Source organism: Bombina bombina, chromosome 6 (assembly GCF_027579735.1).
Source record: "Bombina bombina isolate aBomBom1 chromosome 6, aBomBom1.pri, whole genome shotgun sequence".
Lineage (NCBI taxonomy): Eukaryota > Metazoa > Chordata > Amphibia > Anura > Bombinatoridae > Bombina > Bombina bombina.
In genome coordinates, this window is record NC_069504.1 from 74,412,748 (window position 1) to 74,440,250 (window position 27,503).

Below are 27,503 nucleotides of genomic sequence, written 5' to 3' on the forward strand. Positions count from 1 at the left end.
CGTTTACCAGAATAAACAACAAACAAAGACGAAGTTTGTCTGAAATCCTTAGTAGCTGCTAAGTAAAATTTGAGAGCACGAACTACATCCAAGTTGTGCAACAAACGTTCCTTCTTTGAAACTGGATTAGGACACAAAGAAGGCACAACTATCTCCTGGTTAATGTTTTTGTTAGAAACAACTTTTGGAAGAAAACCAGGTTTAGTACGCAAAACCACCTTATCTGCATGGAACACCAGATAAGGAGAAGAACACTGCAGAGCAGATAATTCTGAAACTCTTCTAGCAGAAGAAATTGCAACCAAAAACAAAACTTTCCAAGATAATAACTTAATATCAACGGAATGTAAGGGTTCAAACGGAACCCCCTGAAGAACTGAAAGAACTAGGTTGAGACTCCAAGGAGGAGTCAAAATTTTGTAAACAGGCTTGATTCTAACCAGAGCCTGAACAAAGGCTAGAACATCTGGCACAGCTGCCAGCTTTTTGTGAAGTAACACAGACAAGGCAGAAATCTGTCCCATCAAGGAACTTGCAGATAATCCTTTTTCCAATCCTTCTCGAAGGAAGGATAGACTCTTAACCTTGTCCCAAGGGAATCCTGCAGATTCACACCAACAGATATACCAAATTATGTGGTAATTTTTCTGGTTACAGGCTTTCAGGCCTGAACAAGAGTATTAATAACAGAATCTGAGAACCCTCGCTTTGATAAGATCAAGCGTTCAATCTCCAAGCAGTCAGCTGGAGTGGGTCGAACGGACCTAGAACAAGAAGGTCTCGTCTCAAAGGTAGCTTCCATGGTGGAGCCGATGACATATTCACCAGATCTGCATACCAAGTCCTGCGTGGCCACGCAGGAGCTATCAAAATCACCGACGCCCTCTCCTGATTGATCCTGGCTACCAGCCTGGGGATGAGAGGAAACGGCGGGAACACATAAGCTAGTTTGAAGGTCCAAGGTGCTACTAGTGCATCCACTAGAGCCGCCTTGGGATCCCTGGATCTGTACCCGTAGTAAGGAACTCTGAAGTTCTGACGAGAGGCCATCAGATCCATGTCTGGAATGCCCCACGGTTGAGTGACTTGGGCAAAGATTTCCGGATGGAGTTCCCACTCCCCCGGATGCAATGTCTGACGACTCAGAAAATCCGCTTCCCAATTTTCCACTCCTGGGATGTGGATAGCAGACAGGTGGCAGGAGTGAGACTCCGCCCATAGAATGATTTTGGTCACTTCTTCCATCGCTAGGGAACTCCTTGTTCCCCCCTGATGGTTGATGTATGAACTTGGCCCTCGCTAGCTGAGGCCAAGCTTTGAGAGCATTGAATATCGCTCTCAGTTCCAGAATATTTATCGGTAGAAGAGATTCTACCCGAGACCAAAGACCCTGAGCTTTCAGGGATCCCCAGACCGCGCCCCAGCCCATCAGACTGGCGTCGGTCGTGACAATGACCCACTCTGGTCTGCGGAAGGTCATCCCTTGTGACAGGTTGTCCAGGGACAGCCACCAACGGAATGAGTCTCTGGTCCTCTGATTTACTTGTATCTTCGGAGACAAGTCTGAATAGTCCCCATTCCACTGACTGAGCATGAACAATTGTAATGGTCTTAGATGAATGCGCACAAAAGGAACTATGTCCATTGCCGCTACCATCAAACCTATCACTTCCATGCACTGCGCTATGGAAGGAAGAGGAACGGAATGAAGTATCCGACAAGAGTCTAGAAGTTTTGTTTTTCTGGCTTCTGTCAGAAAAATCCTCATTTCTAAGGAGTCTATTATAGTTCCCAAGAAGGGAACCCTCGTTGACGGAGATAGAGAACTCTTTTCCACGTTCACTTTCCATCCGTGAGATCTGAGAAAGGCCAGGACAATGTCCGTGTGAGCCTTTACTTGAGGAAGGGACGACGCTCGAATCAGAATGTCGTCCAAGTAAGGTACTACAGCAATGCCCCTTGGTCTTAGCACCGCCAGAAGGGACCCTAGTACCTATGAGAAAATCCTAGGAGCAGTGGCTAATCCGAAAGAAAACGCCACGAACTGGAAATGCTTGTCCAGGAATGCAAACCTTAGGAACCGATGATGTTCCTTGTGGATAGGAATATGTAGATACGCATCCTTGAAATCCACCTTGGTCATGAATTGACCTTCCTGGATGGAAGGAAGAAGTGTTCGAATGGTTTCCATCTTGAACGATGGAACCTTGAGAAACTTGTTCAAGATCTTGAGATCTAAGATTGGTCTGAACGTTCCCTCTTTTTTGGGAACTATGAACAGATTGGAGTAGAACCCCATCCCTTGTTCTCCTAATGGAACAGGATGAATCACTCCCATTTTTAGCAGGTCTTCTACCCAATGTAAGAATGCCTGTCTTCTTATGTGGTCTGAAGACAACTGAGACCTGTGGAACCTCCCCCTTGGAGGAAGCCCCTTGAACTCCAGAGAATAACCTTGGGAGACTATTTCTAGCGCCCAAGGATCCAGAACATCTCTTGCCCAAGCCTGAGCGAAGAGAGAGAGTCTGCCCCCCACCAGATCCGGTCCCGGATCGGGGGCCCGCATTTCATGCTGTCTTGGTAGCAGTGGCAGGTTTCCTGGCCTGCTTTCCTTTGTTCCAGCCTTGCATAGGTCTCCAGGCTGGATTGGCTTGAGAAGTATTACCTTCCTGCTTAGAGGACGTAGCCCTTGGGGCTGATCCGTTTCTGCGAAAGGGACGAAACTTAGGTTGAAAAGACCTATCCTGAGGAAGGGCGTGGCCCTTGCCCCCAGTGATATCAGAGATAATCTCTTTCAAGTCAGGGCCAAAGAGTGTTTTCCCCTTGAAAGGAATGTCAAGCAATTGTTCTTGGAAGACGCATCCGCTGCCCAAGATTTTAACCAAAGCGCTCTGCGCCACAATAGCAAACCCAGAATTTTTTCGCCGCTAACCTAGCCAATTGCAAGGTGGCGTCTAGGGTGAAAGAATTAGCCAATTTAAGAGCACGAATTCTGTCCATAATCTCCTCATAAGAAGAAGAATTACTAATAATCGCCTTTCCTAGCTCATCAAACTAGAAACACGCGGCTGCAGTGACAGGGACAATGCATGCAATTGGTTGTAGAAGGGAACCTTGCTGAACAAACATCTTTTTTAGCAGACCTTCTAATTTTTTATCCATAGGATCTTGGAAAGCACAACTATCTTCTATGGTATAGTGGCGCGCTTGTGTAGAGTAGAAACCGCCCCCTCGACCTTGGGGACTGTCTGCCATCAGTCCTTTCTGGGGTCGACTATAGGAAAACAATTTTTTAAATATGGGGGGAGGTACTAAAGGTATACCGGGCCTGTCCCATTCTTTACTAACAATGTACGCCACCCGCTTGGATATAGGAAAAGCTTCGGGGGGCCCCGGGGCCACTAAGAACTTTTCCATTTTACATAATGGTTCTGGAATGACCAGATAATCACAATCATCCAAATTGGATAACACCTCCTTAAGCAGAGCGCGGAGATGTTCCAACTTAAATTTAAAAGTAATCACATCAGGTTCAGCTTGTTGAGAAATGTTTCCTGAATCTGAAATTTCTCCCTCAGACAAAACCTCCCTGGCCCCCTCAGACTGGTGTAGGGGCCCTTCAGAAACCATATCATCAGCGTTCTCATGCTCTACAGAATTTTCTAAAACAGAGCAGTCGCGCTTTCGCTGATAAGTGGGCATATTGGCTAAAATGTTTTTGATAGAATTATCCATTACAGCCGTTAAATGTTGCATAGTAAGGAGTATTGGCGCACTAGATGTACTAGGGGCCTCCTGTATGGGCAAGACTGGTGTAGACGAAGGAGGGGATGATGCAGTACCATGCTTACTCCCCTCACTTGAGGAATCATCTTGGGCATCATTTTTACTAAAAATTTTATGACATAAAATACATATAGTTAAATGAGAAGGAACCTTGGTTTCCCCACAGTCAGAACACAATCTATCTGGTAGTTCAGACATGTTAAACAGGCATAAACTTGATAACAAAGCACAAAAAACGTTTTAAAATAAAACCGTTACTGTCACTTTAAATTTTAAACTAAACACACTTTATTACTGCAATTGCGAAAAAGTATGAAGGAATTGTTCAAAATTCACCAAAATTTCACCACAGTGTCTTAAAGCCTTAAAAGTATTGCACACCAAATTTGGAAGCTTTAACCCTTAAAATAACGGAACCGGAGCCGTTTTTATATTTAACCCCTTTACAGTCCCTGGAATCTGCTTTGCTGAGACCCAACCAAGCCCAAAGGGGAATACGATACCAAATGATGCCTTCAGAAAGACTTTTCTATGTATCAGAGCTCCACACACATGCAGCTGCATGCCATGCTGTCCTCAAAAACAAGTGCGCCATACCGGCGCGAAAATGAGGCTCTGACTATGATTAGGGAAAGCCCCTAAAGAATAAGGTGTCTAAAACAGTGCCTGCCGATATAATCATATCAAAATACCCAGAATAAATGATTCCTCAAGGCTAAATATGTGTTAATAATGAATCGATTTAGCCCAGAAAAAGTCTACAGTCTTAATAAGCCCTTGTGAAGCCCTTATTTACTATCTTAATAAACATGGCTTACCGGATCCCATAGGGAAAATGACAGCTTCCAGCATTACATCGTCTTGTTAGAATGTGTCATACCTCAAGCAGTAAGAGACTGCACACTGTTCCCCCAACTGAAGTTAATTGCTCTCAACAGTCCTGTGTGGAACAGCCATGGATTTTAGTTACGGTGCTAAAATCATTTTCCTCATACAAACAGAAATCTTCATCTCTTTTCTGTTTCTGAGTAAATAGTACATACCAGCACTATTTTAAAATAACAAACTCTTGATTGAATAAGAAAAACTACAGTTAAACACTAAAAAACTCTAAGCCATCTCCGTGGAGATGTTGCCTGTACAACGGCAAAGAGAATGACTGGGGTAGGCGGAGCCTAGGAGGGATCATGTGACCAGCTTTGCTGGGCTCTTTGCCATTTCCTGTTGGGGAAGAGAATATCCCACAAGTAAGGATGACGCCGTGGACCGGACACACCTATGTTGGAGAAAGGGTTTTATATCCCACTCAACATCCCCTGCTGCTGCAGGGATGTTTCTGGTCAAAAATAAAGATGGCACTTTAAGGCCGACAATTTACTACAGGGCTTTAAACACCATTACAATAAAGGATACCCATTACCACTAATACCTGAGTTAATTGAACGTCTAAAGGGAGCTACAATTTACACAAAGTTGGATTTGAAGGGGGCTTATAATCTTATCCGGATGAAACAAGGTGACGAGTGGAAGACCGCATTCAGGACCAGGTACGGACTTTACCAGTATAACGTCATGCCCTTCGGTCTAAGCAACGCCCCAGCAACGTTCCAACATTTCATAAATGAAATATTCCATGATCTAATGGATATATGTGTCATTATTTACCTCAACAACATTTTAATCTACTCTAAAACTCTACAAGAACATGAGAAACATGTACGCTGGGTCTTAACAAGGTTGAAAGAGCATAAACTTTATGCTAAACAAGAGAAGAGTCTTTTTCACGTGAATAAAATTAAGTTTCTTGGATACATTATAACACACAATAGGATCCAAATGGATCCAGAAAAGGTCTCTGCGGTAGTAAAATGGCCAGTTCCAACTTCTATACGTTCATTACAAAGGTTTATCGGTTTCGCAAATTATTATCGAAAGTTCATTAGAAATATTTCCAATATAGTAAAACCATTAACCCAACTCACCAGTAAAAAGCAAAGATTTAAATGGACTGAACAAGCTCAATTCGCTTTTGACCATTTAAAGGAACAATTTACTATAGCACCTCTGTTGCACATGCCAGATTATAATCTGCAGTACGTTTTGGAAGTAGACGCCTCCAACTCAGGTATTGGAGCAGTTTTGTCTCAGTACAACAAAGAAAAGACAGATATGCACCCGGTGGCCTTTTATTCAAGAAGGTTCACCACTGCAGAAAACAACTACAGCATAGGTGTCAGATTTGTAGTGTCTGTGGATACAGATAAGTGGTTCTAGAGCGCAACTGCAGAAACTTAAGTAATGTGTTTACTTATATATGTTGGTTTGTGTCAAATCTTTACAACACTATGGTGGGAAGTGTTGTCAGAAGCAAGGAATTGAAGTTAGTTTAAATGTACGAGCCAAGTATAGTGTGTGGCTTGTATCAAATACTGGAATTGACAGACTGAAAGTTCAAGTAGTAATACTTATGCACTGGCTTGTTGTAATTAATTTGGATGGATTTGCACCGCAATGATATAGGTAAGGCTGTACTATATATCTCAGACGAGCTTCAAGGAAACAGTACAAAGTCTCAGCTGAATCTGATAATAGTAATAAGTGTGTGGTAATGTCCCAGCAAATATTTGGATTGAGTAAGTAGAGAAAGGAGACTTACGTTATGCTCCAGTACTGAGTTGCTGGAATCTGCCCGATAGTAAAAGGCAAAGTGGGCGGAGTTTTACTCGAGCGTCTACACGCTGTACTTCCAAGCCGCAATTGAGTTCCGGACTTATGAGCGAAGAGAAGGTAAATAGTTTGTGGGATTGCTGTATTCAGTCTAGATGCACAAAGTTATTCTCTGAGCATGTTAGCGTTATAGGTGGTGAAATGAGAGTTCCGTTTGAGTCCCTGTTAGGTCTTTGCAAACAGCGGTATTGTAGGTGTTAGTAGGAAGGTATACGTCGCCAGATACTGTAGCAGTAGACGAAATGGATCCGGAACTTTGCTACTATTGCTTCAGTGTTTGTAAGCAAGAGAGTCTCAGTAGGTGCACTGATATGCAGGAGATTTTAGTTTAGGGAATCACTTGTAATCCAAGGAATTCTTGAGCTCAGTGGTAGCAGCAGCTATTAGTCTGCAATTACAAAATACTAAGCACAGAGGTGAGCAAACACAGGTGCTTTATTAGTTTGGTAGGCAGGGCTAAATGAGTCACAAACTGAATGTTAAAGGTACATACTGCTTAAGTCTCTGACATCAGGTGACAAAGAGCTACTTGCCATAAAAACCTCTCTTGAACAGTGGAGACATCTATTGGAAGGAACCCATGAACCATTCAAAGTATTCACCGATCATAAAAATCTCGAATACTTAAAAAAAGTAAGACTTTAACAGCTCGACAAGTAAGGTGGTCACTGTTTTTAGACAGGTTTAATTTCCTGATAACATATAGGCCAGGGCATTTAAACACCAAGGCTGATGCTCTCTCTAGGTTACAGGAACAATCATACCAGGAGACATTAAATCCAATCATAAATGCAGAGAAATTCATCGGTGTATTAACACCTCTGGAAGAAGAGGTTAAAAAAGCCTTAGGTAAGGAAGTTACATATCCAAAAACATGTATCAAAGATCCTAAGACAGGTCTCTTATATCACAAAGATCGCTTATATATACAGAATACATTAAGGAATCAGATTCTAAAACATACACATGATGAACCGTTATCAGGCCATACTGGCATTCAAAAGAACATAGAGAAGACACAAAGGAATTTTTGGTGGCCTCAAACGAATCAAACTATCTATGACTATATCACTTCCTGTGACATCTGTGCCAGGAATAAAATAGACCACAAAGGACCCATCGGATTGTTGACTCCCCTGCCTGGTCCTGATAGGCCCTGGCCCACGATTTCGATGGTTTTTATAGTTGAGTTGCCAAACTCACAACACTACAATACAATACTCGTGGTGGTAGATCACTTAACAAAACTAGGACATTTTATACCATTAAAAGGTCTGCCAACAGCCTACACTACTGCCAATGTATTTCTTACTCACATAGTAAAACTACATGGTCTCTCAACTAACATAATCACCGACCGGGGTACACAATTCATCTCAGCATTTTGGAGGTCATTATGCAAATTGTTAAAAATAAACTCCAGGTATTCAACAGCTTTCCACCCCCAAACTAACGGGATGACTGAAAAATTAAACCAAACCTTAGAGCAATACCTACGATGCTATATATCACACCTCCAGGATGATTGGATAGACTACCTCCCTATGGCAGAGTTTTCATACAACAACTCAGTATCCTCATCAACAAAGATGACACCTTTTTATATAACGTATTGTTATCATCCAAACACCATATCATTATCCAAAATGGAGGTTAACGCACCCGGAGCCAAGGACTACTCAGTTAAACTACAGGAAAGACTAACATTAGTTAAAACACATCTCACAGAAGCAAAGGAATATCAAAAACATTAATATGACTTACGTCATAGACCCAGTCCTATATACAAGGTTGGAGATAGGGTACTTCTATCTACAAAAAACCCTTAAATTACATGTACCTACCAAGAAGTTAGCAAATCAATTTATAGGACCCTTCGTGATCGATAAAATAGTAAACCCTTCTACTGTGAGATTGACACTACCTACTTCTTATAAATTTCACCCCACATTTCATGTATCTCTGATAAAAACCTTATAAATCTGCAACTCAAGTTCCTACTCAGACCCCACCAGCATTACAGATCGACGACCAAGAGGAGTTTGAGGTTGAACGCATTATGGACTCCAGAATTCGGAGACGACACCTGGAGTACTTACTGAAGTGGAAAGGTTATGGTCCTGAGGACAGTTCCTGGCATCTGCACACTGATGTGCATGCTCCCCGATTGATTTGTTCTTTTCACCGTAGGTATCCTATGAAACCTTCACTCAGTTCTTTGAGGGGGTCCCTTGAGGGAGGGAGTATGTGATATACCTTTAAGGCATATCCCCGCCCAGGTACCTGTTCCACCCTATTTATAGGATACCAGTGGCAATCATTCCTTGCCTGAAAATTGAAGCACAACCTGTGGATTTATCAGACCTATTGCTAACGTTTATCTCTCCTGGGATTATTCATCTACACATCAACTTACCCTTGAATTAATCCAACTTCTCCAGCATCTATTATATTTTGTCTTTTCAGCTAGCAGAAACTTATTGTTACCTGTGAATTCATCACTAACTCTGTTTTCTCGGCTATCAACATTACTATATCCTGGTGCCTCCGGATCTTCTTTCCAGCGTTCCCGGAAGTCGCACTCACACCGCAACCTCAGACCTGGATAGGCGTGCAGGTACTCGCTCTCTGGCATATCGGAACTTTAAACAACTGCCAGCTAAAGGTAAACTTTATTATAACTACAGTTGTCAGCAATATCGTTATATACTGCTTAATGGACTGCCTAATATAAACCTATGTGGGTACTCTGATGGTGCTGTGAAAACAGATAAGGAGATTCAATCTGTTATGAAAGTGACCTGTAAATATTTTATGTAAGAAAGTGTGAGTGCGTGAAAACCGGCTAAGTGATTAAAGTGATATCCTACAGATAAACCCAAACTACTAAAATCAATTTAACACTTAAAGTGAACTGTGCCTTGCTTCATAAGTTTCTATCCCTGCTCCATCTGTAAACTTATGTTTTGGTCAATCTAAATCTATTGACCATAATAAGTACAGACAACTTCTGTCAGTAACTGTCTCACTAATGTCTTAAAAGGTAACTGAGAACATATTGCTGCCTGGTTAGACATATACAGAGCAACACAAACCCTATAAAATACACTGCATAAGTATACCTGTCCGAGACAGGATATCACACCTTCTTGTAGAAAAGACAAAATCCTTGGAATCCTAACTCTACTCCATGATTAGCCCTTGGATTCACACCAAAGAGAAAATAACGCCATATCTTATGGTAAATCTTTCTAGTTACAGACTTGCTAGTCTGAATCATAGTCTCTATGACCGAGTCAGAAAAACCCCGCTTAGACAAAATTAAGCGTTCAATCTCCAAGCAATCAGCCTCAGAGAAACTAGATTTCGGTGAAAGAAAGACCCTTGAATTAGAAGGTACTTCTTCAACGGAAGTCTCCAAGGTGGCAGCGATGACATGACCACCAAATCTACACACCAAATCCTGCAACGCCAAGCCAGAGCAAAGAAAATCAGACACCCTTCTCCTGTTTGATTCGAGCAATGACCCGAGGAGGAAGCGCAAACGGAGGAAAAAAGGTATGCTAGACTAAAAGGTCTAAAGAACCGCCAGAGCATCTATCAGTTCCGCCTGGGAGTCCCTGGACCTCTACCCATATCTTGTGAGCTTGGCATTCTGTTGAGACGCCATGAGATCTAACTCTGGCTGACCCCATTGGAGAATCAGGTTAGAGAACACATTTCCGGATGGAGTACCCACTCCCCTAGATGAAAAGGTCTGTCTGCTCAGAAGTCCGCCTCCCAGACCCCTGGGATGTGGATCGCCGACAGATAGCAAAATTAGGCCTCCGCCCACTGAAATATCTTGGCTATCGCTAAGGAACTCCTCATTCCTCCCTGACTGACTTAAGCCACTGAAGTTATGTTGTCCTACTGGAAGCTGATAAACTGGACCGAGGCTAACTGAGGCCAGGTCAGAAGAGCAGTGAAGATCGCTCTCAGTTCTAGGATGTTTATAGGGAGGACAGGCTCTGACTGAGTCCAAACTCCCTGAGCCTGTCGGGAACCCCAAACAGCTCCCCACCCTAGAAGGCTAGCGTCCGTTGTCACAATCACCCAAGACGATCTGCAAAAGCAGGATCCTTGGGAGAGATGATTCAAAGACAACCGCTATTGAAGCGAGTCCCTAGTCGCCTGCTCCAGGGTAATTGAGGGGACAAGTCCGCATAATCTCTGTTCCATTGCCTGAGTATGCTTATCTGACGAGGTCTGAGGTGGAACCGATCTCTAATTTCCTGACTTCTGTCAGAAAAAACTTTATAGATATGGAATCTATCATGGTTCCCAAGAAAGTCACCCTTGTATTTGGGACTAAGGAACTCTATTCCAAATTTACCTATAGAGTTTTCAGAAAAGATAACACCAAGTCGGTATGGGATCTTACTTGTTGAAAAGATGGCGCCTGGACTAGAATATTGTCCAGATAAGATGCCACCCCAATGCTCCGTGGCCTTAGTACCGCCAGTGGAGAACCCAGAACCTTCGTGAAAATTCTGGGAGCCGTGGCCAGACCAAAAGGAAGAACCACGAACTAGAAGTGTTTGTCTAGAAAGGCAAACCTAATGAATTTGTGATGATCCCTGTGGATAGGAACCTATAGATATGCGTCCTGGAAATTCACTGTTGTCATAAATTGACCCTCCTGGATCAGAGGAAGAATGGTACAAATAGTTTCCATCTTGAATGACGGAACCCTGAGAAATTTGCTTAGACTCTTGAGGTCTAAAATTGGACTGAAGGTACCCTCCTTTTTTGGAACCACGAACCGATAATGATCACAAAACCAAACATGCTTGAGGAGAACCTGCCCCCTTACGGGTAGGGTGCACGCCCCTCATGTTGAGTCAGCAGCAAGACTCATAAACTGATTTCCCCTATTCGAAGTCAGATAGGATCTTCGTGCTTGGTAGGAGGAATAAAATACATTCTCTCTTATTTCCTTTTCACTATAATACATTAAAGGAGCCTACTCATTAAGGGCCCTTCTCCTATTCCTGTGAGAGGGGTGTCTGTCTCTAGAGAGTATCGCCGCACTGGAAAACAGAAGTCACACCAACCGTAAGTTGACAATGTAGACCCTCTAACTATTAATCATAGGGTCCTTCATCTGCATAGAGTCTTGAAGTAACAACTATTCTTTATGTTAAAAGACTCTAAGCCAACATAACTTGGTAAAGTAACTTCTTTATTGTGCGGAGGAGAGAAATGATGGATTAAATAAGAGCATAATTTCAGAACAGCTAAACACTATTTACACCTCAGGTTAACCCAGCTGAGGTATCAGGCAGCCTCTCAACACAAACCCTGCCCTTGCAATAGTGCTGTCTGAGACACACATTTCGCCGATTCCTCCAATAACCGGATGTGCTAGGAAGGAAGTGCCCCTGCAATGCGCACATTCTCCACTTAATTCCTCCACTCCTTGCGAACGTCAGGCGTGTAAGAAGAAGGATAGAAAAAACTTTGGCGCCATTTACAAGCTCTGCCCCTCGTGGGCGTCACACAAGCCATCTCCCGGTCGCCATTAATTAAGTAAAGGCACCGGGAGCAAAAGGATAAATTTTGCAAACTGTAAATAAAACTGCTTAGCCTGTTAAACTCACACTGTGCCCAACAGATTACCACATAAACATAGATCTCCCGGTCGCCAGTGCAATAACGCTGTCTTTAAGCCAAATAAACAGCTGGATGTCTAATTGTAGTTAACGGGAGCTAGAGAACTGACTGAACAGCTTCAGTTTAAACCGCTGCTCAGTTCGATAGCAGTACCTGACAGAGAACCCCTTAGAGCAAACACTCTGTCTGTAAAAGCTCAATATAATTTCACTGTCGGCTCTATATTAGATGAGACCGCAGGAGATAACACATGCCACCCAGTGCCTGAGTTCTAGCTGCCATAACGTCTCCTGGTAGACTAGGAGAGTCTGAGTCCAAGATCAATGAGGTCTAGATCAATAAAGTGCCCCAAACTTATTCTGAGATCCTCCATCCCCAAAAATAAAGTTAGTACTTACCTCATCTTCTGCCGGGCAGCAAGGCAGTTCCCAGGTTTAGGAGATCCTCTCCCTCCCATGGACCTGTAAATAAACGAAAATCCTGAATCAAAATCCCTCAGGTTTTCTTGGTAAGGGCAGCATCAGAATATGGGAGGCGCAGTGAGAATTATGTCCCACCAGTTCCCATTGCTCTAAAGCCACCAAAAGCTCTAACTGAAGAGACTGATATGGACTACGGCTACACCCTAGAACAAAGCAGCATAATCTTGTACTACTTTAAAAATGATAAACTCTTGATTGAAGAATCTAATCTAACACCTCACTTTACCTCTTCCTATCACTAACGTAGGGAAAGAGAATGACTGGAGTGGGAGGGAAGGGAGGAGCTATTTAACAGCTCTGCTGTGGTGCTCTTTGCCTCCTCCTGCTGACCAGGAGGTGACTATCCCATTAGTAATTATGATGATACGTGGACTCATCGTGTCTTAAAAAAGAAAGAACATTTTTGGGTTTCATGTGCTTTTACGATTAATGCAGTCAATGAATTCAATAAGTGTTCTATCTTCAACTTAACATAATATCCAAATGTTTAAACGCTTGAAAGTGATGCAGCATTGCTGTAAAAAGCTAAGTAGAAAATATCACCTGAACATCTCTATGTAAAAAAGAAAGATATTTTACCTAAAAAGTTTCTCAGTAGTCACATCCCATTCTAAAGGACTTCTAAGCAGCATATCAGTATATCTGTCCTGGGAAAGCAGAAGGAGCGAGCTTACGTGCACTCTCATCTTATTTCCCTATTCAGTGTAAGGAAGTTTACAATGAAATTTCATGAGATCACAGTAAAAGAGTTCATGACCTCAGCACTGTTGATGAGGATTGGCTGCTGTTCATTTCTTCATTATTATTTTTTTGTTTACCTGCAGCTGAGCAACAGCTGAGTATAACTTTTTACACAGAACTTACCCTGCTGATCTGAGGAAATTGTGAGGTAAAATATCTTCTTTTTTTTACATAGAGATGCTCAGGTGATATTTTCCTGTCGCTTTTTACAGTTTTTTAGTTAGTTTCAAGTGATTTAGCATACGAGTATTATGTCCCTTTAAAGAACCCAAAACTCTCTCTCTCTCTCTCTTTATATATATATATATATATATATATATATATATATATATATATATATATATATATATATATATATATATATATATATATATATATATATATATATATATATATATATAAATGGTTTATCAACCTAAGTGTGCAAAGGTGTTCAGAATAAAACCCAAAATATGTATTGTTTTTGTCTCCTCTTCTTCATTTTGCTTTCATTTAGATTCTTTTTTCCTGTAATTTAATTCTGATATTGTGGGCTTTCCAATTCAGTGGGAGTGCAGACTGCAGATATTGGAGTCAATTTATCAAATTTCCGGTCGCACAAGGGTAGCATCACCGCTAGCGTGCAGCAATATGTTGCCGCCGTCATTAAATTATGCTCCGACAAGTCCAGGACGACTGAAAAACGCCAGTTATGAGTTGGTGTAAAGGTTATTAAACAGCTGCTTCTTAGCCAAAGCCTCTCCAAAGCTGCATTTGTAGCTTCTTAAATGGAGCCCTTAATGCTGCTATATTCAACACACGCAGTGTCTCGGTGTGTTTAACATGGACCCATTGTTTTATGGACACTAAACCATTTGACTTATTTTGTGTTGCTAATATTTTAACACCTAATATAAGTAAACACAATACATCTGCATACAATTCGCAGACAGATATTTTCTTTGAATAGATCTTTTTAATGCCCCTTTAAAAGGCACAGCCAACGCATTGAGATTTTTAAATAAAATATTTAGTTAAGTGTAATGAAATTCCTGTAATTTAGCTCTGAATATTTAGCAGTTTCTAATTCTCAGAAATAGAAATGAACCCTGCTGACTCATCAAGGCTAACCCTGCTTCATATAAGTCCGAATTGGATTTATCAGATAATGACTGCAAAACAAAGCATTCAAATACTAACTTGATGAGCGTGGCTAGTCTTGGTGTCAAGCAGGTTAAAGACCAGATTGGCTCCACCAAATAAGACAAATGGTGAGTAGAGTTTGGCTATTGAAAACTTATTGCAGTTAAAAAGAATGTTTAAAAACGTTAAGAGTTGACTGATATGTTGAAATGTCTACTCAAGGTGTTTACTGTTCCTTTAAGAATCAAATGCAAAAATTTAAACCATACAAACTTTATTGAGCATCAGTCAACTTACACAACTATAATTAGCATTAAATTTGACAAAATATTTTGTTACCTCCATCCCTAATCGAATGTCTTCCAAAACACCATCAACGACATGAATTCCAACATCCTCTTGGTAAAGAACCAACCCAGCCAGGAGGTTAGCAACACAGTGTATGCTGTTGTATTTCACATTCCAAATGTTAATCATGCAGCAGATGACATAGTCCTTTGCTTCAGGATCTTGCCAAGGCAACTTCCTCATCTGCCGCAAAACCTACAAGGAAAGTATCAAAAGAAGAAAATAAATTCTACTGGGCAAAATGATTTTAAGAGACCCTTTACTAATACTAATGCACAACCATCAATAAGCTTTAGTTTATAAACTTTTCATGGGGACTTTAGCTAAATGCCTTTGCTGAGTAAATTGTGCCTGTTGCAGGATATCTTAGTAACACATTGTTCACCTTTAATTACTAGTTCAAACAGCTTAATACTGTGTTTGCTGTAAGGGACAGTCTACTTGAACATGTTTATTGTTTAAAAAGATAAATAATCCCTTTATTACCCATTACCCAGTTTTGCATAAATAACAGTTATATTAATACACTTCTTACCTCTGTGATTGATTTGTATCAAAACCTCTACAGACTATAGCTTATCTCAGTGCCTTAGACAGACTTGCATTTAGCCAATCAGTGCTGACTCATAACTAACTCCACGGGAGTGAGCACAATGTTATCTATATGACATACATGAACTAACACCCTATCGCTTTGAAAAACTGTCAAAATGCACTGAGATAAGAAGTAGCCTTCAAGTGCTTAAAAATTAGCATATGAGCCTACCTAGGTTTAGCTTTTAACAAAGAATACCAAGAGAAGGAAGCAAATTTGATGATTAAAGTAAATTGGGAAGTTGTTTAAAATTACATGCCCTATATGAATAATGAAAGTCCCTTTAAAATTGATTTTATGAGAGGCATAGCGGCTCCCAATATCTTCACTTACTATGAAGCAGCAAGGTTATCACATGTCACTTAATGGGGGTTGAAAGAAGATAAACCGGGTTGGTATCATTTGGAGGTGTCTGGGCTACCAGAAGGATTAGAACTCCCAGATTAAATTTGGATCCCAAACATAGGGAAGCTCTCCTCCTCTCTCCATAATATCATAATACAGCACAATCTATCAATATGGCAATCTCTGAGAAGTAGAATATTGATTGCCCCCCCCATCCTTCGCCGGTACACCACATTGCGGGTTTATTCTGGGATCTTCAAAATATCCATTCGGGAGAATGGAGGTTGAAGGGATTTTTGACCATTGAAGATTTCTTTGACCAAAACTTGTCACTGGATCAGTCCCTAGTACCCACTAGATTTGAACCAGCTCCGCCATGGTTCCAGTTTGAGTCCCTCAGGGTCCTTAGATTTCTGAGGGCATGGGGGTTTCTTGTGGATCCCCTTCGGAGGCCCACTCCGTGGGAGATCAGATGGAAAAGTGAGTCTAAACACCTCAAACCTCTTACAATTCATTATAACCTTTTATCAGATCTCACTTTGGGGGTACCGTGGCAATATAAAGCGTGGAATAGGGAAATTGGCACTAATTTCTCGGACCACGAATGGGAAGGCGCTATTGTGTTAACCAAAAAAACTATACACTGTGTCACTATGTTAGAAGATTACATCAAAGTACTATTGAAGTGGCATAGGACTCCTGCAAAACTAACAAAATGTATCCCACAACTTCACCGTTGTGTTGGCGAGGATGCAGTATAGTTGGCTCAGATTTACATATTTGGTGGGAATGCCCGAAAATAGTCCCATTGTGGAGAGAGATTAAGGGACTCTGTAACTCATTGAACCTTATCCTTGAGATCTCATCCGCCAGCGCTTTGTTACATATTATAGGAAATGATACGCCACAGGTGTCGAAGAGATTGCTGATATATATATTTACGGCAGTTAAGTTGTGCAACGCACAAGCCTGGAAATCTCTTGAACCTCCTAGTTTAGTAGAAATATACGCAGTAATCGACTACATGTCCAACATGGAGAGATTTTTCTTTAATTTGATTGATCAGATGGACACCTACTGGCTAATATGGGATACTTGGTTACATAAAAGGTGAGGATCCCTTTGGCCAACTTAATCTTAAGGGGAAGATTTATCTTCCCCATTTACCACCTCCCTCCCCCTCCACTTTTTTTTTCTCTCCCCCTCCTCTCCTTTCCAGGTCTTGCTCCTAATCTTCTTCCCCTTTTTATCTCACTCAGACCTTTCCAATTACCTATTATCTCTATAGGAGGATCTGAAAATTAACACATTACTACCTCATAGTTTCACAGAATTAGACTACAAACTATCGCTATGTTTTTTCTTCTTATGTTGGACATATTACTAAATTATAGGGATCATATGATGTACCATACGTAAATTATATATATGTTTGATATCACCTGAACCAGTTGTGCATAGTTTATATTTAAGGTTTAGTTTGTATACACGTGTAATTAAAAAATAGCTACACGGTTATTTATGATCTATATACAAAAGGTTTGATTATTATTTGTATCTTGATCGTCACCATATATATTTATATACAAAAAGGTTTTATTCTTATCTGTATTTTGATTGTCACCATGTATGCAATTCTTTATATTGGTTCTTTGTATGACACTGAAAAATATTTCAATAAAAAAATGTATGGGGGAAAAAAAAAATGCTTTTATGATAGCCAAGGGCAAGCTTCACACTAATTCTTCTATATCTAAGAGCTAATGATACTAGTCATCTGATGTGATGCTAGTTGGAACATTGGTGCTTTCTGTACACTGATAAAAGGAAAGTCATGTTTAGTGTATTCTTTAGTCACAAGCAACACATAGTTTAAAAGATAATTCAAAATAATAAAATAGTTTACAGTTAAATGAAAGTATGCATTATAATCTTGTATGCTCATGCTCTCAAGCAAATATCTACAGTTTTCCTTATCATCAACACAGCTGAAGTGTACTCAACAACTTTGTATAAACACATCCGGGATGCAAGTGATATTTTAGATGGAGTTAATTCATCAGTTGTAATGAAGATGCGCTATAACTTACTTTTTAATGTAGTGCTGAAGTAATACCCTGCGCTCCGGCCGCACACATCAAAAGTAATTTTTTTGTGAGATAATGGTTTGAACTTTTCTCAAATCAGCGCTCTACCGACGAAAAAAATACTATAATATAATTGTGTGAGTGCCATATGGCTAGAGGGCTGATTGGAGAACAGTTCAAAACCCCTTAATGATCACAGCACTTTTCCATTTTCTGTCCGTTTGGGACCAAGGCTATTTTTTAATTTTTGCGGTGTTTGTGTTAAGCTGTAATTTTCCTCTTACTCATTTACTGTACCCACACATATTATATACCGTTTTTCTCGCCATTAAATGGACTTTCTAAAGAAATTTACTATAATTTTTTTATGAAATATGAGGAAAAAAATGGAAAGAAAAAAAAAAAACTTTTTCTACATTTGACCAACCAAAATCTGTTACACATCTACAACCACCAAAAAAGGAAATTTATGCTTACCTGATAAATTTGTTTCTTTTACGATATGATGAGTCCACGGATTCATCCTTACTTGTGGGATATTATCCTCCTGCTAACAGGAAGTGGCAAAGAGCACCACAGCAGAGCTGTTATATAACTCCTCCCTTAGCTCCTCCCCCCAGTCATTCGACCGGAGATATAGGAAGAGAAAGGAAAAGCTAAAAAGGTGCAGAGGTGACTGTAGTTTTAAAAATAAAATAAATACTGTCTTAAAATGACAGGGCGGGCCGTGGACTCGTCATATTGTAAAAGAAACAAATTTATCAGGTAAGCATAAATTTCCTTTTCTTTTACAAAGATATGACGAGTCCACGGATTCATCCTTACTTGTGGGATAAAATACCAAAGCAACAGGACACGGATGAACGGGAGAGACAAGACAGAGACCTAAACGGAAGGCACCACTGCTTGAAGAACCTTTCTCCCAAAAACAGCCTCCGAAGAAGCAAAAGTATCAAATTTGTAAAATTTGAAAAAAGTGTGAAGAGAAGACGAAGTTGCAGCCTTGCAAATCTGTTCAACAGAAGCATCGTTTTTAAAAGCCCATGTGGAAGCCACAGCTCTAGTGGAATGAGCCGTAATTTTTTCAGGAGGCTGCTGTCCAGCAGTCTTGGATGATGCTTTTCAGCCAAAAAGAGAGAGAGGTAGCCGTAGCTTTTTGACCCCTACGCTTTCCAGAATAAACAACAAAAAGAGAAGAAGTTTGTCGGAAATCCTTGGTCGCTTGTAAGTAAAACTTCAAAGCGCGAACCACATCCAAGTTATGTAATAGACGTTCCTTCTTAGAAGAAGGATTAGGACACAAGGAAGGAACAACAATTTCCTGATTAATATTCTTATTTGAAACAACCTTAGGAAGAAATCCAGGTTTAGTACGCAAAATCACCTTATAAGAATCAATATAAGATAAGGCGAATCACATTGTAAAGCAGAAAGCTCAGAAACTCTTCGAGCAGAAGAGATAGCAACTAAAAACAAAACTTTCTAAGATAACAGCTTAATATCTATGGAATGCATGGGTTCAAACGGAACCCCTTGAAGAACATTAAGAACTAAATTCAGACTCCATGGCGGAGCAACAGGTTTGAACACAGGCTTGATTCTGATTAAAGCCTGACAAAAAGACTGAACGTCTGGGACATCCGCCAGACGCTTGTGTAATAAAACTGACAAAGCAGAAATTTGTCCTTTTAAAGAGCTAGCAGATAACCCCTTCTCCAATCCTTGGAGAAAGGACAAAATCCTAGGAATCCTAATCTTACTCCATGAGTAGCCCTTGGATTCGCACCAATAAAGATATTTACGCCATATCTTATGGTAAATCTTTCTAGTGACAGGCTTGGGAGCCTGAATCAGAGTATCAATGACAGACTCAGAGAATCCACGCTTAGATAAAATCAAGCGTTCAATCTCCAGGCAGTCAGCTGCAGAGAATTTAGATTTGGATGTTGGAACGGACCTTGAATGAGAAGGTCCTGTCTCAATGGCAGTTTCCACGGTGGCAGAGACGACATGTCCACTAGATCCGCATACCAAGTCCTGCGTGGCCACACAGGCGCTATTAGAATTACTGAAGCTCTCTCCTGTTTGATTCTCGCAATCACACGGGGTAGGAGAGGAATAGGAGGAAACACAGAAGCCAGGTTGAACGATCAAGGTACTGCTAGAGCATCTATCAGTACAGCCTGAGGATCCCTTGACCCGTAACGGTGAAGTTTGGCATTCTGTCGAGATGCCATTAGATCCAATTCCGGTGTGCCCCATTGTTGAGTCAATGATGCAAACACCTCCGGATGGAGTTCCCACTCCCCCGGATGAAAAGTCTGACGACTTAGAAAATCCGCTTCCCAGTTCTCTACTCCTGGGATATAGATTGCTGATAGATGCCAAGAGTGATTCTCTGCCCATCGGATTATCTTTGATACCTCTCATCGCAAGAGAACTCCTTGTTCCCCCCTGATGATTGATATATGCTACAGTCGGGATATTGTCCGACTGGAATCTTATGAATTTGGTCAGCGCCAACTGAGGCCACGCCTGAAGCGCATTGAATATTGCTCTCAGTTCCAGAATATTGATTGGTAATTGAGACTCCGTCGGAGTCCAAGTTCCCTGAGCGCAAGAGGCTGGCGTCCGTTGTCACTATAACCCATGATGGCCTACGGAAGCACATTCCCTGGGACAGATGATCCTGTGACAACCACCAAAGAAAAGAGTCTCTGGTCTCTTGATCCAGATTTATCTGAGGAGATAATCCCCATACCAATGTCTGAGCATGCACAGCTGCAGTGGTCTGAGATGAAAGCGAGCAAACGGGACGATGTCCATTGCTGCTACCATTAATCAAATGACCTCCATACACTGAGCCACTGATGGCCGAGGAATGGATTGAAGAGCTCGGCAAGTGTTTAGAATCTTTGATTTTCTGACTTCCATCAGAAATATTTTCATGTCTCACCGAGTCTATCAGAGTTCCTAAGAATGGAACTCTTGTTTGTGGAACAAGTAAACTCTTTTCTATATTCACTTTCCAACAATGAGTCCTTAGGAAGGACAGCACAATGTCCATGTGAGATTTGGTCAGATGATGATTTGATGCCTGAATCAAGATATCGTCTAGATAGGGCGCCACTGCTATGCCCCGCGGCCTGAGAACCGCTAGAAGGGACCCTAGCACTTTTGTGAAAATTCTGGGAGCTGTGGCCAACCCGAAGGGAAGGGCCACAAACTGATAATGCTTATCCAGAAAACTAAAACTTAGAAACTGATGATGATCCTTGTGGATAGGAATGTCTTGGTAGCAGCAGCAGGCTTTTTGGCTTGTTTACCCTTATTCCAGGTCTGGTTAGATCTCCAGACAGACTTGGATTGAGCAAAATTTCCTTCCTGTTTAATAGAGGAAGGGAAAGCAGAGGGTACTCCTTTGAAATTTCGAAAGGAACGAAAATTATTTTGTTTACCCCTCATCTTAAGGGGTTTGTCTTGAGGTAGGGCGTGACCCTTACCTCCAGTAATGTCTGAAATGATTTCCTTCAATACAGGGCCGAATAGGGTCTTACCCTTGAAAGGAATAGTTAACAGTTTAGACTTTGACGATACATCAGCAGACCACAATTTTAACCATAGCGCTCTGCGCGCCAATATGGCAAAGCCTGCATTTTTTGCTGCTAATTTAGTAATCTGGAAAGCAGCATCTGTGATAAAAGAATTAGCTAATTTGAGAGCTTTAATTCTGTCCTAAATGTCGTCTAGGGGCGTCTCTACTTTCAGAGACTCCTCAAGGGCGTCAAACCAGAAAGCCGCCACCGTAGTTACTGGAACAATGCAGGCAGTAGGTTGTAACAAGAAACCCTGGTGAATAAATAATTTCTTTAGAAGACCCTTTTTATCCATAGGGTCTTTGAAAGCACAACTGTCCTCAATAGGTATAGTTGTACGCTTAGCTAGAGTAGATATTGCTCCCTCCACCTTAGGGACCGTTTGCCAGTAGTCCTTGATGGTGTCTGATATGGGAAATATTTTCTTAAAATTAGGAGGGGGAGAGAACGGTATACCTGGTCTATCCCATTCCTTTTTAATAATTTCCGAAATTCTTTTGGGAACCGGAAAAACATCAGTGTAAGTAGGAACTTCTAGATTTTTATCCATTTTACATAATTTTTCTGGAGGAATTGTAATAGGTTCACAATCATCCAGAGTCGCTAGGACCTCCATGAGCAACAGGCGAAGGTGCTCAAGTTTAAATTTAAAGGACGCTAAGTCCGTATCTGTCTGAGGTAACATTTCCTGAATCTGAAAGTTCTCCCTCAGACAATAATTCCCTAACCCCCAATTCAGAACATTGTGAGAGTACATCGGAAATGGCTACTAAAGCATCAGAGGGTTCAGTATTTACGTTAATACCTGGCCTACTGCGTTTACTCTGCAAACCTGGCAGTTTAGTTAATACATCAGTGAGGGTAGTTGACATAACTGCAGCCATATCTTGAGAATAAAAGAGTTAGACGCACTAGATGTACTAGGTGTCACTTGTGTGGGTGTTAAAGGTTGGGACACTTGAGGAGAATTAGATGGCATATCCTGATTCTCTTCAGACTGAGAATCATCCTTCATTTCCTAAAATATGTTCTTTACAGTGTAAGGCTCTATCAGTACAAGAGGTACACAATGTAAGAGGGGGTTCCACAATGGCTTCTAAACACATAGAGCAATGAGTTTCCTCAATGTCAGACATGTTAAACAAAGTAGTAATAACCACAACAGTTGGTAAACACTTTATTTATTAAAAAAAACATAATTTATGCTTACCTGATAAATTTATTTCTCTTGTAGTGTATCCAGTCCACGGATCATCCATTACTTATGGGATATTCTCCTTCCCAACAGGAAGTTGCAAGAGGATCACCCACAGCAGAGCTGCTATATAGCTCCTCCCCTAACTGTCATATCCAGTCATTTGACCGAAAACAAACAGAGAAAGGAGAAACCATAGGGTGCAGTGGTGACTGTAGTTTAATTAAAATTTAGACCTGCCTTAAAAGGACAGGGCGGGCCGTGGACTGGATACACTACAAGAGAAATAAATTTATCAGGTAAGCATAAATTATGTTTTCTCTTGTTAAGTGTATCCAGTCCACGGATCATCCATTACTTATGGGATACCAATACCAAAGCTAAAGTACACGGATGATGGGAGGGACAAGGCAGGATTAAGCGGAAGGAACCACTGCCTGAAGAACCTTTCTCCCAAAAACAGCCTCTGAAGAAGCAAAAGTATAAAATTTGGAAAATTTGGAAAAAGTGTGAAGCGAAGACCAAGTCGCGGCCTTGCAAATCTGTTCAACAGAGGCCTCATTTTTAAAGGCCCAGGTGGAAGCCACAGCTCTAGTAGAATGAGCTGTAATCCTTTCAGGGGGCTGCTGTCCAGCAGTCTCATAGGCTAGGCGTATTATGCTCCGAAGCCAAAAGGAAAGAGAGGTTGCCGAAGCTTTTTGACCTCTCCTCTGTCCAGAGTAAACGACAAACAGGGTAGATGTTTGATGAAAATCTTTAGTAGCTTGTAAGTAAAACTTCAAGGCACGGACTACGTCCAGATTATGTAAAAGACGTTCCTTCTTTGAAGAAGGATTAGGACACAATGATGGAACAACAATCTCTTGATTGATATTCTTGTTAGAAACCACCTTAGGTAAAAACCCAGGTTTGGTAGGCAGGACTACCTTATCTGCATGAAAAATCAGATAAGGAGAATAACATTGTAAGGCAGATAGCTAAGAGACTCTCAGAGCCGAGGAAATAGCCATCAAAAACAGAACTTTCCAAGATAAAAGTTTAATATCAATGAAATGAAGGGGTCCCAACGGAACTCCTTGAAGAACTTTAAGAACCAAGTTTAAGCTCCACGGGGGAGCAACAGGTTTAAACACAGGCTTAATTCTAACCAAAGCCTGGCAAAATGCTTGGACGTCTGGAACCTCTGCCAGACGCTTGTGCAGAAGAATAGACAGAGCAGAAATCTGTCCCTTTAAGGAAATAGCTGATAATCCTTTGTCCAAGCCCTCTTGGAGAAAAGACAATATTCTAGGAATCCTAACCTTACTCCATGAGTAATTCTTGGATTCACACCAATAAAGATATTTACTCCATATCTTGTGGTAGATTTTCCTGGTAACAGGCTTTCGTGCCTGTATTAAAGTATCAATGACTGACTCGGAGAAGCCACGCTTTGATAGAATCAAGCGTTCAATCTCCATGCAGTCAGTCTCAGAGAAATTAGATTTGGATGATTGAAAGGACCTTGTATCAGAAGGTCCTGTCTTAGAGGCAGAGTCCATGGTGGAAAGGATGACATGTCCACTAGGTCTGCATACCAAGTCCTGCGTGGCCACGCAGGTGCTATCAGAATCACCGATGCACTCTCCTGTTTGATTCTGGCAATCAGTCGAGGGAGCAGAGGAAAAGGGGGAAACACATAAGACAGGTTGAAGAACCAAGGCGCTGCTAGAGCATCTATCAGCGTCGCTTCTGGGTCCCTGGACCTGGATCCGTAACAAGGAAGCTTGGCGTTCTGGCGAGACGTCATGAGATCCAATTCTGGTTTCCCCAACGATGAATCAACTGAGCAAACACCTCCAGATGGAGTTCCCACTCCCCCGGATGGAAAGTCTGACGACTTAGAAAATCCGCCTCCCAGTTCTCCACGCCTGGGATATGGATTGCTGACAGGTGGCAAGAGTGGTACTCTGCCCAGCGAATTATATTTGAGACTTCTAACATCGCTAGGGAACTCCTGGTTCCCCCTTGATGGTTGATGTAAGCCACAGTCGTGATGTTGTCCGACTGAAATCTAATGAACCTCAGTGTTGCTAACTGAGGCCAAGCCAGAAGAGCATTGAATATCGCTCTTAACTCCAGAATATTTATTGGAAGGAGTTTCTCCTCCTGAGTACACGATCCCTGTGCCTTCAGGGAATTCCAGACTGCACCCCAACCTAGAAGGCTGGCATCTGTTCTTACAATTGTCCAATCTGGCCTGCGAAAGGTCATACCCTTGGACAGGTGTACCCGAGACAACCACCAGAGAAGAGAATCTCTGGTCTCTTGATCCAGATTTAGCAGAGGGGACAAATCTGTGTAATCCCCATTCCACTGACTCAGCATGCATAATTGCAGCGGTCTGAGATGAAGGCGCGCAAATGGCACTATGTCCATTGCCGCTACCATTAAGCCGATTACCTCCATACACTGAGCTACCAAAGGGCGCGGAATGGAGTGAAGAACACGGCAAGCATTTAAAAGTTTTGATAACCTGGACTCAGTCAGGTAAATTTTCATTTCTACAGAATCTATAAGAGTCCCTAAGAAGGAGACTCTTGTGAGTGGGGATAGAGAACTCTTTTCCTCATTCACTTTCCACCCGTGCAACCTCAGAAATGCCAGAACTATCTCTGTATGAGACTTGGCAACTTGAAAGCTTGACGCCTGTATCAGGATGTCGTCTAGACACGGAGCCACCGCTATGCCTCGCGGTCTTAGAACCGCCAGAAGTGAGCCCAGAACCTTTGTAAAGATTCTTGGGGCTGTAGCCAACCCGAAGGGAAGAGCTACAAATTGGTAATGCCTGTCTAGAAAGGCAAACCTTAGAAACCGATGATGATCTTTGTGAATTGGTATGTGAAGGTAGGCATCCTTTAAGTCCACTGTAGTCATGTACTGACCTTCTTGGATCATGGGTAGGATGGTCCGAATAGTTTCCATTTTGAAAGATGGAACTCTGAGGAATTTGTTTAAGATCTTTAGATCCAAAATTGGTCTGAAGGTTACCTCTTTTTTGGGAACCACAAACAGATTCGAATAAAAACCCTGTCCTTGTTCCGTCCGTGGAACTGGATGGATCACTCCCATAACTAGGAGGTCTTGCACACAGCGTAGGAATGCCTCTTTCTTTATCTGATTTGCAGATAGCCTTGAAAGATGAAATCTCCCTTGTGGAGGGGAAGCTTTGAAATCCAGAAGATATCCCTGAGATATGATCTCCAACGCCCAGGGATCCTGAACATCTCTTGCCCACGCCTGGGCGAAGAGAGAAAGTCTGCCCCCTACTAGATCCGTCGCCGGATAGGGGGCCGTTCCTTCATGCTGTCTTAGAGGCAGCAGCAGGCTTTCTGGCCTGCTTGCCTTTGTTCCAGGACTGGTTAGGTTTCCAGGCCTGCTTAGATTGAGCAAAAGTTCCCTCTTGTTTTGAAGCGGAGGAAGTTGATGCTGCACCTGCCTTGAAATTTCGAAAGGCACGAAAATTAGACTGTTTGGCCTTTGCTTTGGCCCTGTCCTGAGGAAGGGTGTTACCCTTACCTCCAGTAATGTCAGCAATAATTTCCTTCAAACCAGGCCCGAATAAGGTCTGCCCCTTGAAAGGAATGTTGAATAATTTAGACTTCGAAGTCACGTCAGCTGACCAGGATTTAAGCCATAGCGCCCTACGCGCTTGGATGGCGAATCCGGAATTCTTAGCCGTTAGTTTAGTCAAATGAACAATGGCATCAGAAACAAATGAGTTAGCTAGCTTAAGTGTTCTAAGCTTGTCAATAATTTCAGTCAATGGAGCTGTATGGATGGCCTCTTCCAGGGCCTCAAACCAGAATGCCGCCGCGGCCGTGACAGGCGCAATGCATGCAAGGGGCTGTAAAATAAAACCTTGTTGAATAAACATTTTCTTAAGGTAACCCTCCAATTTTTTATCCATTGGATCTGAAAAAGCACAACTGTCCTCAACCGGGATAGTAGTACGCTTTGCTAAAGTAGAAACTGCTCCCTCCACCTTAGGGACCGTCTGCCATAAGTCCCGTGTAGTGGCGTCTATTGGAAACATTTTTCTAAATATAGGAGGTGGGGAAAAAGGCACACCCGGTCTATCCCACTCCTTGCTAATAATTTCTGTAAGCCTTTAAGGTATAGGAAAAACCTCAGTACACACCGGTACCGCATAGTATTTATCCAGCCTACACAATTTCTCTGGTACTGCAACTGTGTTACAGTCATTCAGAGCAGCTAATACCTCCCCAAGCAACACACAGAGGTTCTCAAGCTTAAATTTAAGATTAGAAATCTCTGAATCAGGATTCCCCGAATCAGAGATGTCACCCACAGACTGAAGCTCTCCGTCCTCATGATCTGCATATTGTGACGCAGTATCAGACATGGCCCTTACAGCATCTGCGCGCTCTGTATTTCTCCTAACCCCAGAGCAATCGCGCTTGCCTCTTAATTCAGGCAACCTGGATAATACCTCTGACAGGGTATTATTCATGATTGCAGCCATGTCCTGCAAGGTAATCGCTATGGGCGTCCCTGATGTAATTAGCGCCATATTAGCGTGCATCCCCTGAGCGGGAGGCGAAGGGTCTGACACGTGGGGAGAGTTAGTCGGCATAACTTCCCCCTCGTCAGAATCTTCTGGTGATATTTCTTTTATAGTTAAAGACTGATCTTTACAGTTTAAGGTGAAATCAATACATTTAGTACACATTCTCCTATGGGGCTCCACCATGGCTTTCAAACATAATGAACAAGTAGTTTCCTCTGTGTCAGACATGTTTAAACAGACTAGCAATGAGACTA

General features: G+C 41.8%; 1 protein-coding gene across 5 annotated transcripts in view; it reads right to left on the reverse strand.

Annotated features, from left to right (window-relative positions):
* Positions 1–27,503, reverse strand: part of UPF2 (UPF2 regulator of nonsense mediated mRNA decay) — a 654,310-nt gene that overhangs the window by 290,928 nt on the left and 335,879 nt on the right. For all 5 annotated transcript variants that reach the window (XM_053716468.1, XM_053716466.1, XM_053716467.1 and 2 more), the window contains one exon: positions 14,853–15,056. In XM_053716468.1, coding sequence (XP_053572443.1) covers positions 14,853–15,056 — 204 coding nt within the window. The remainder of the gene's footprint in view (positions 1–14,852; positions 15,057–27,503) is intronic.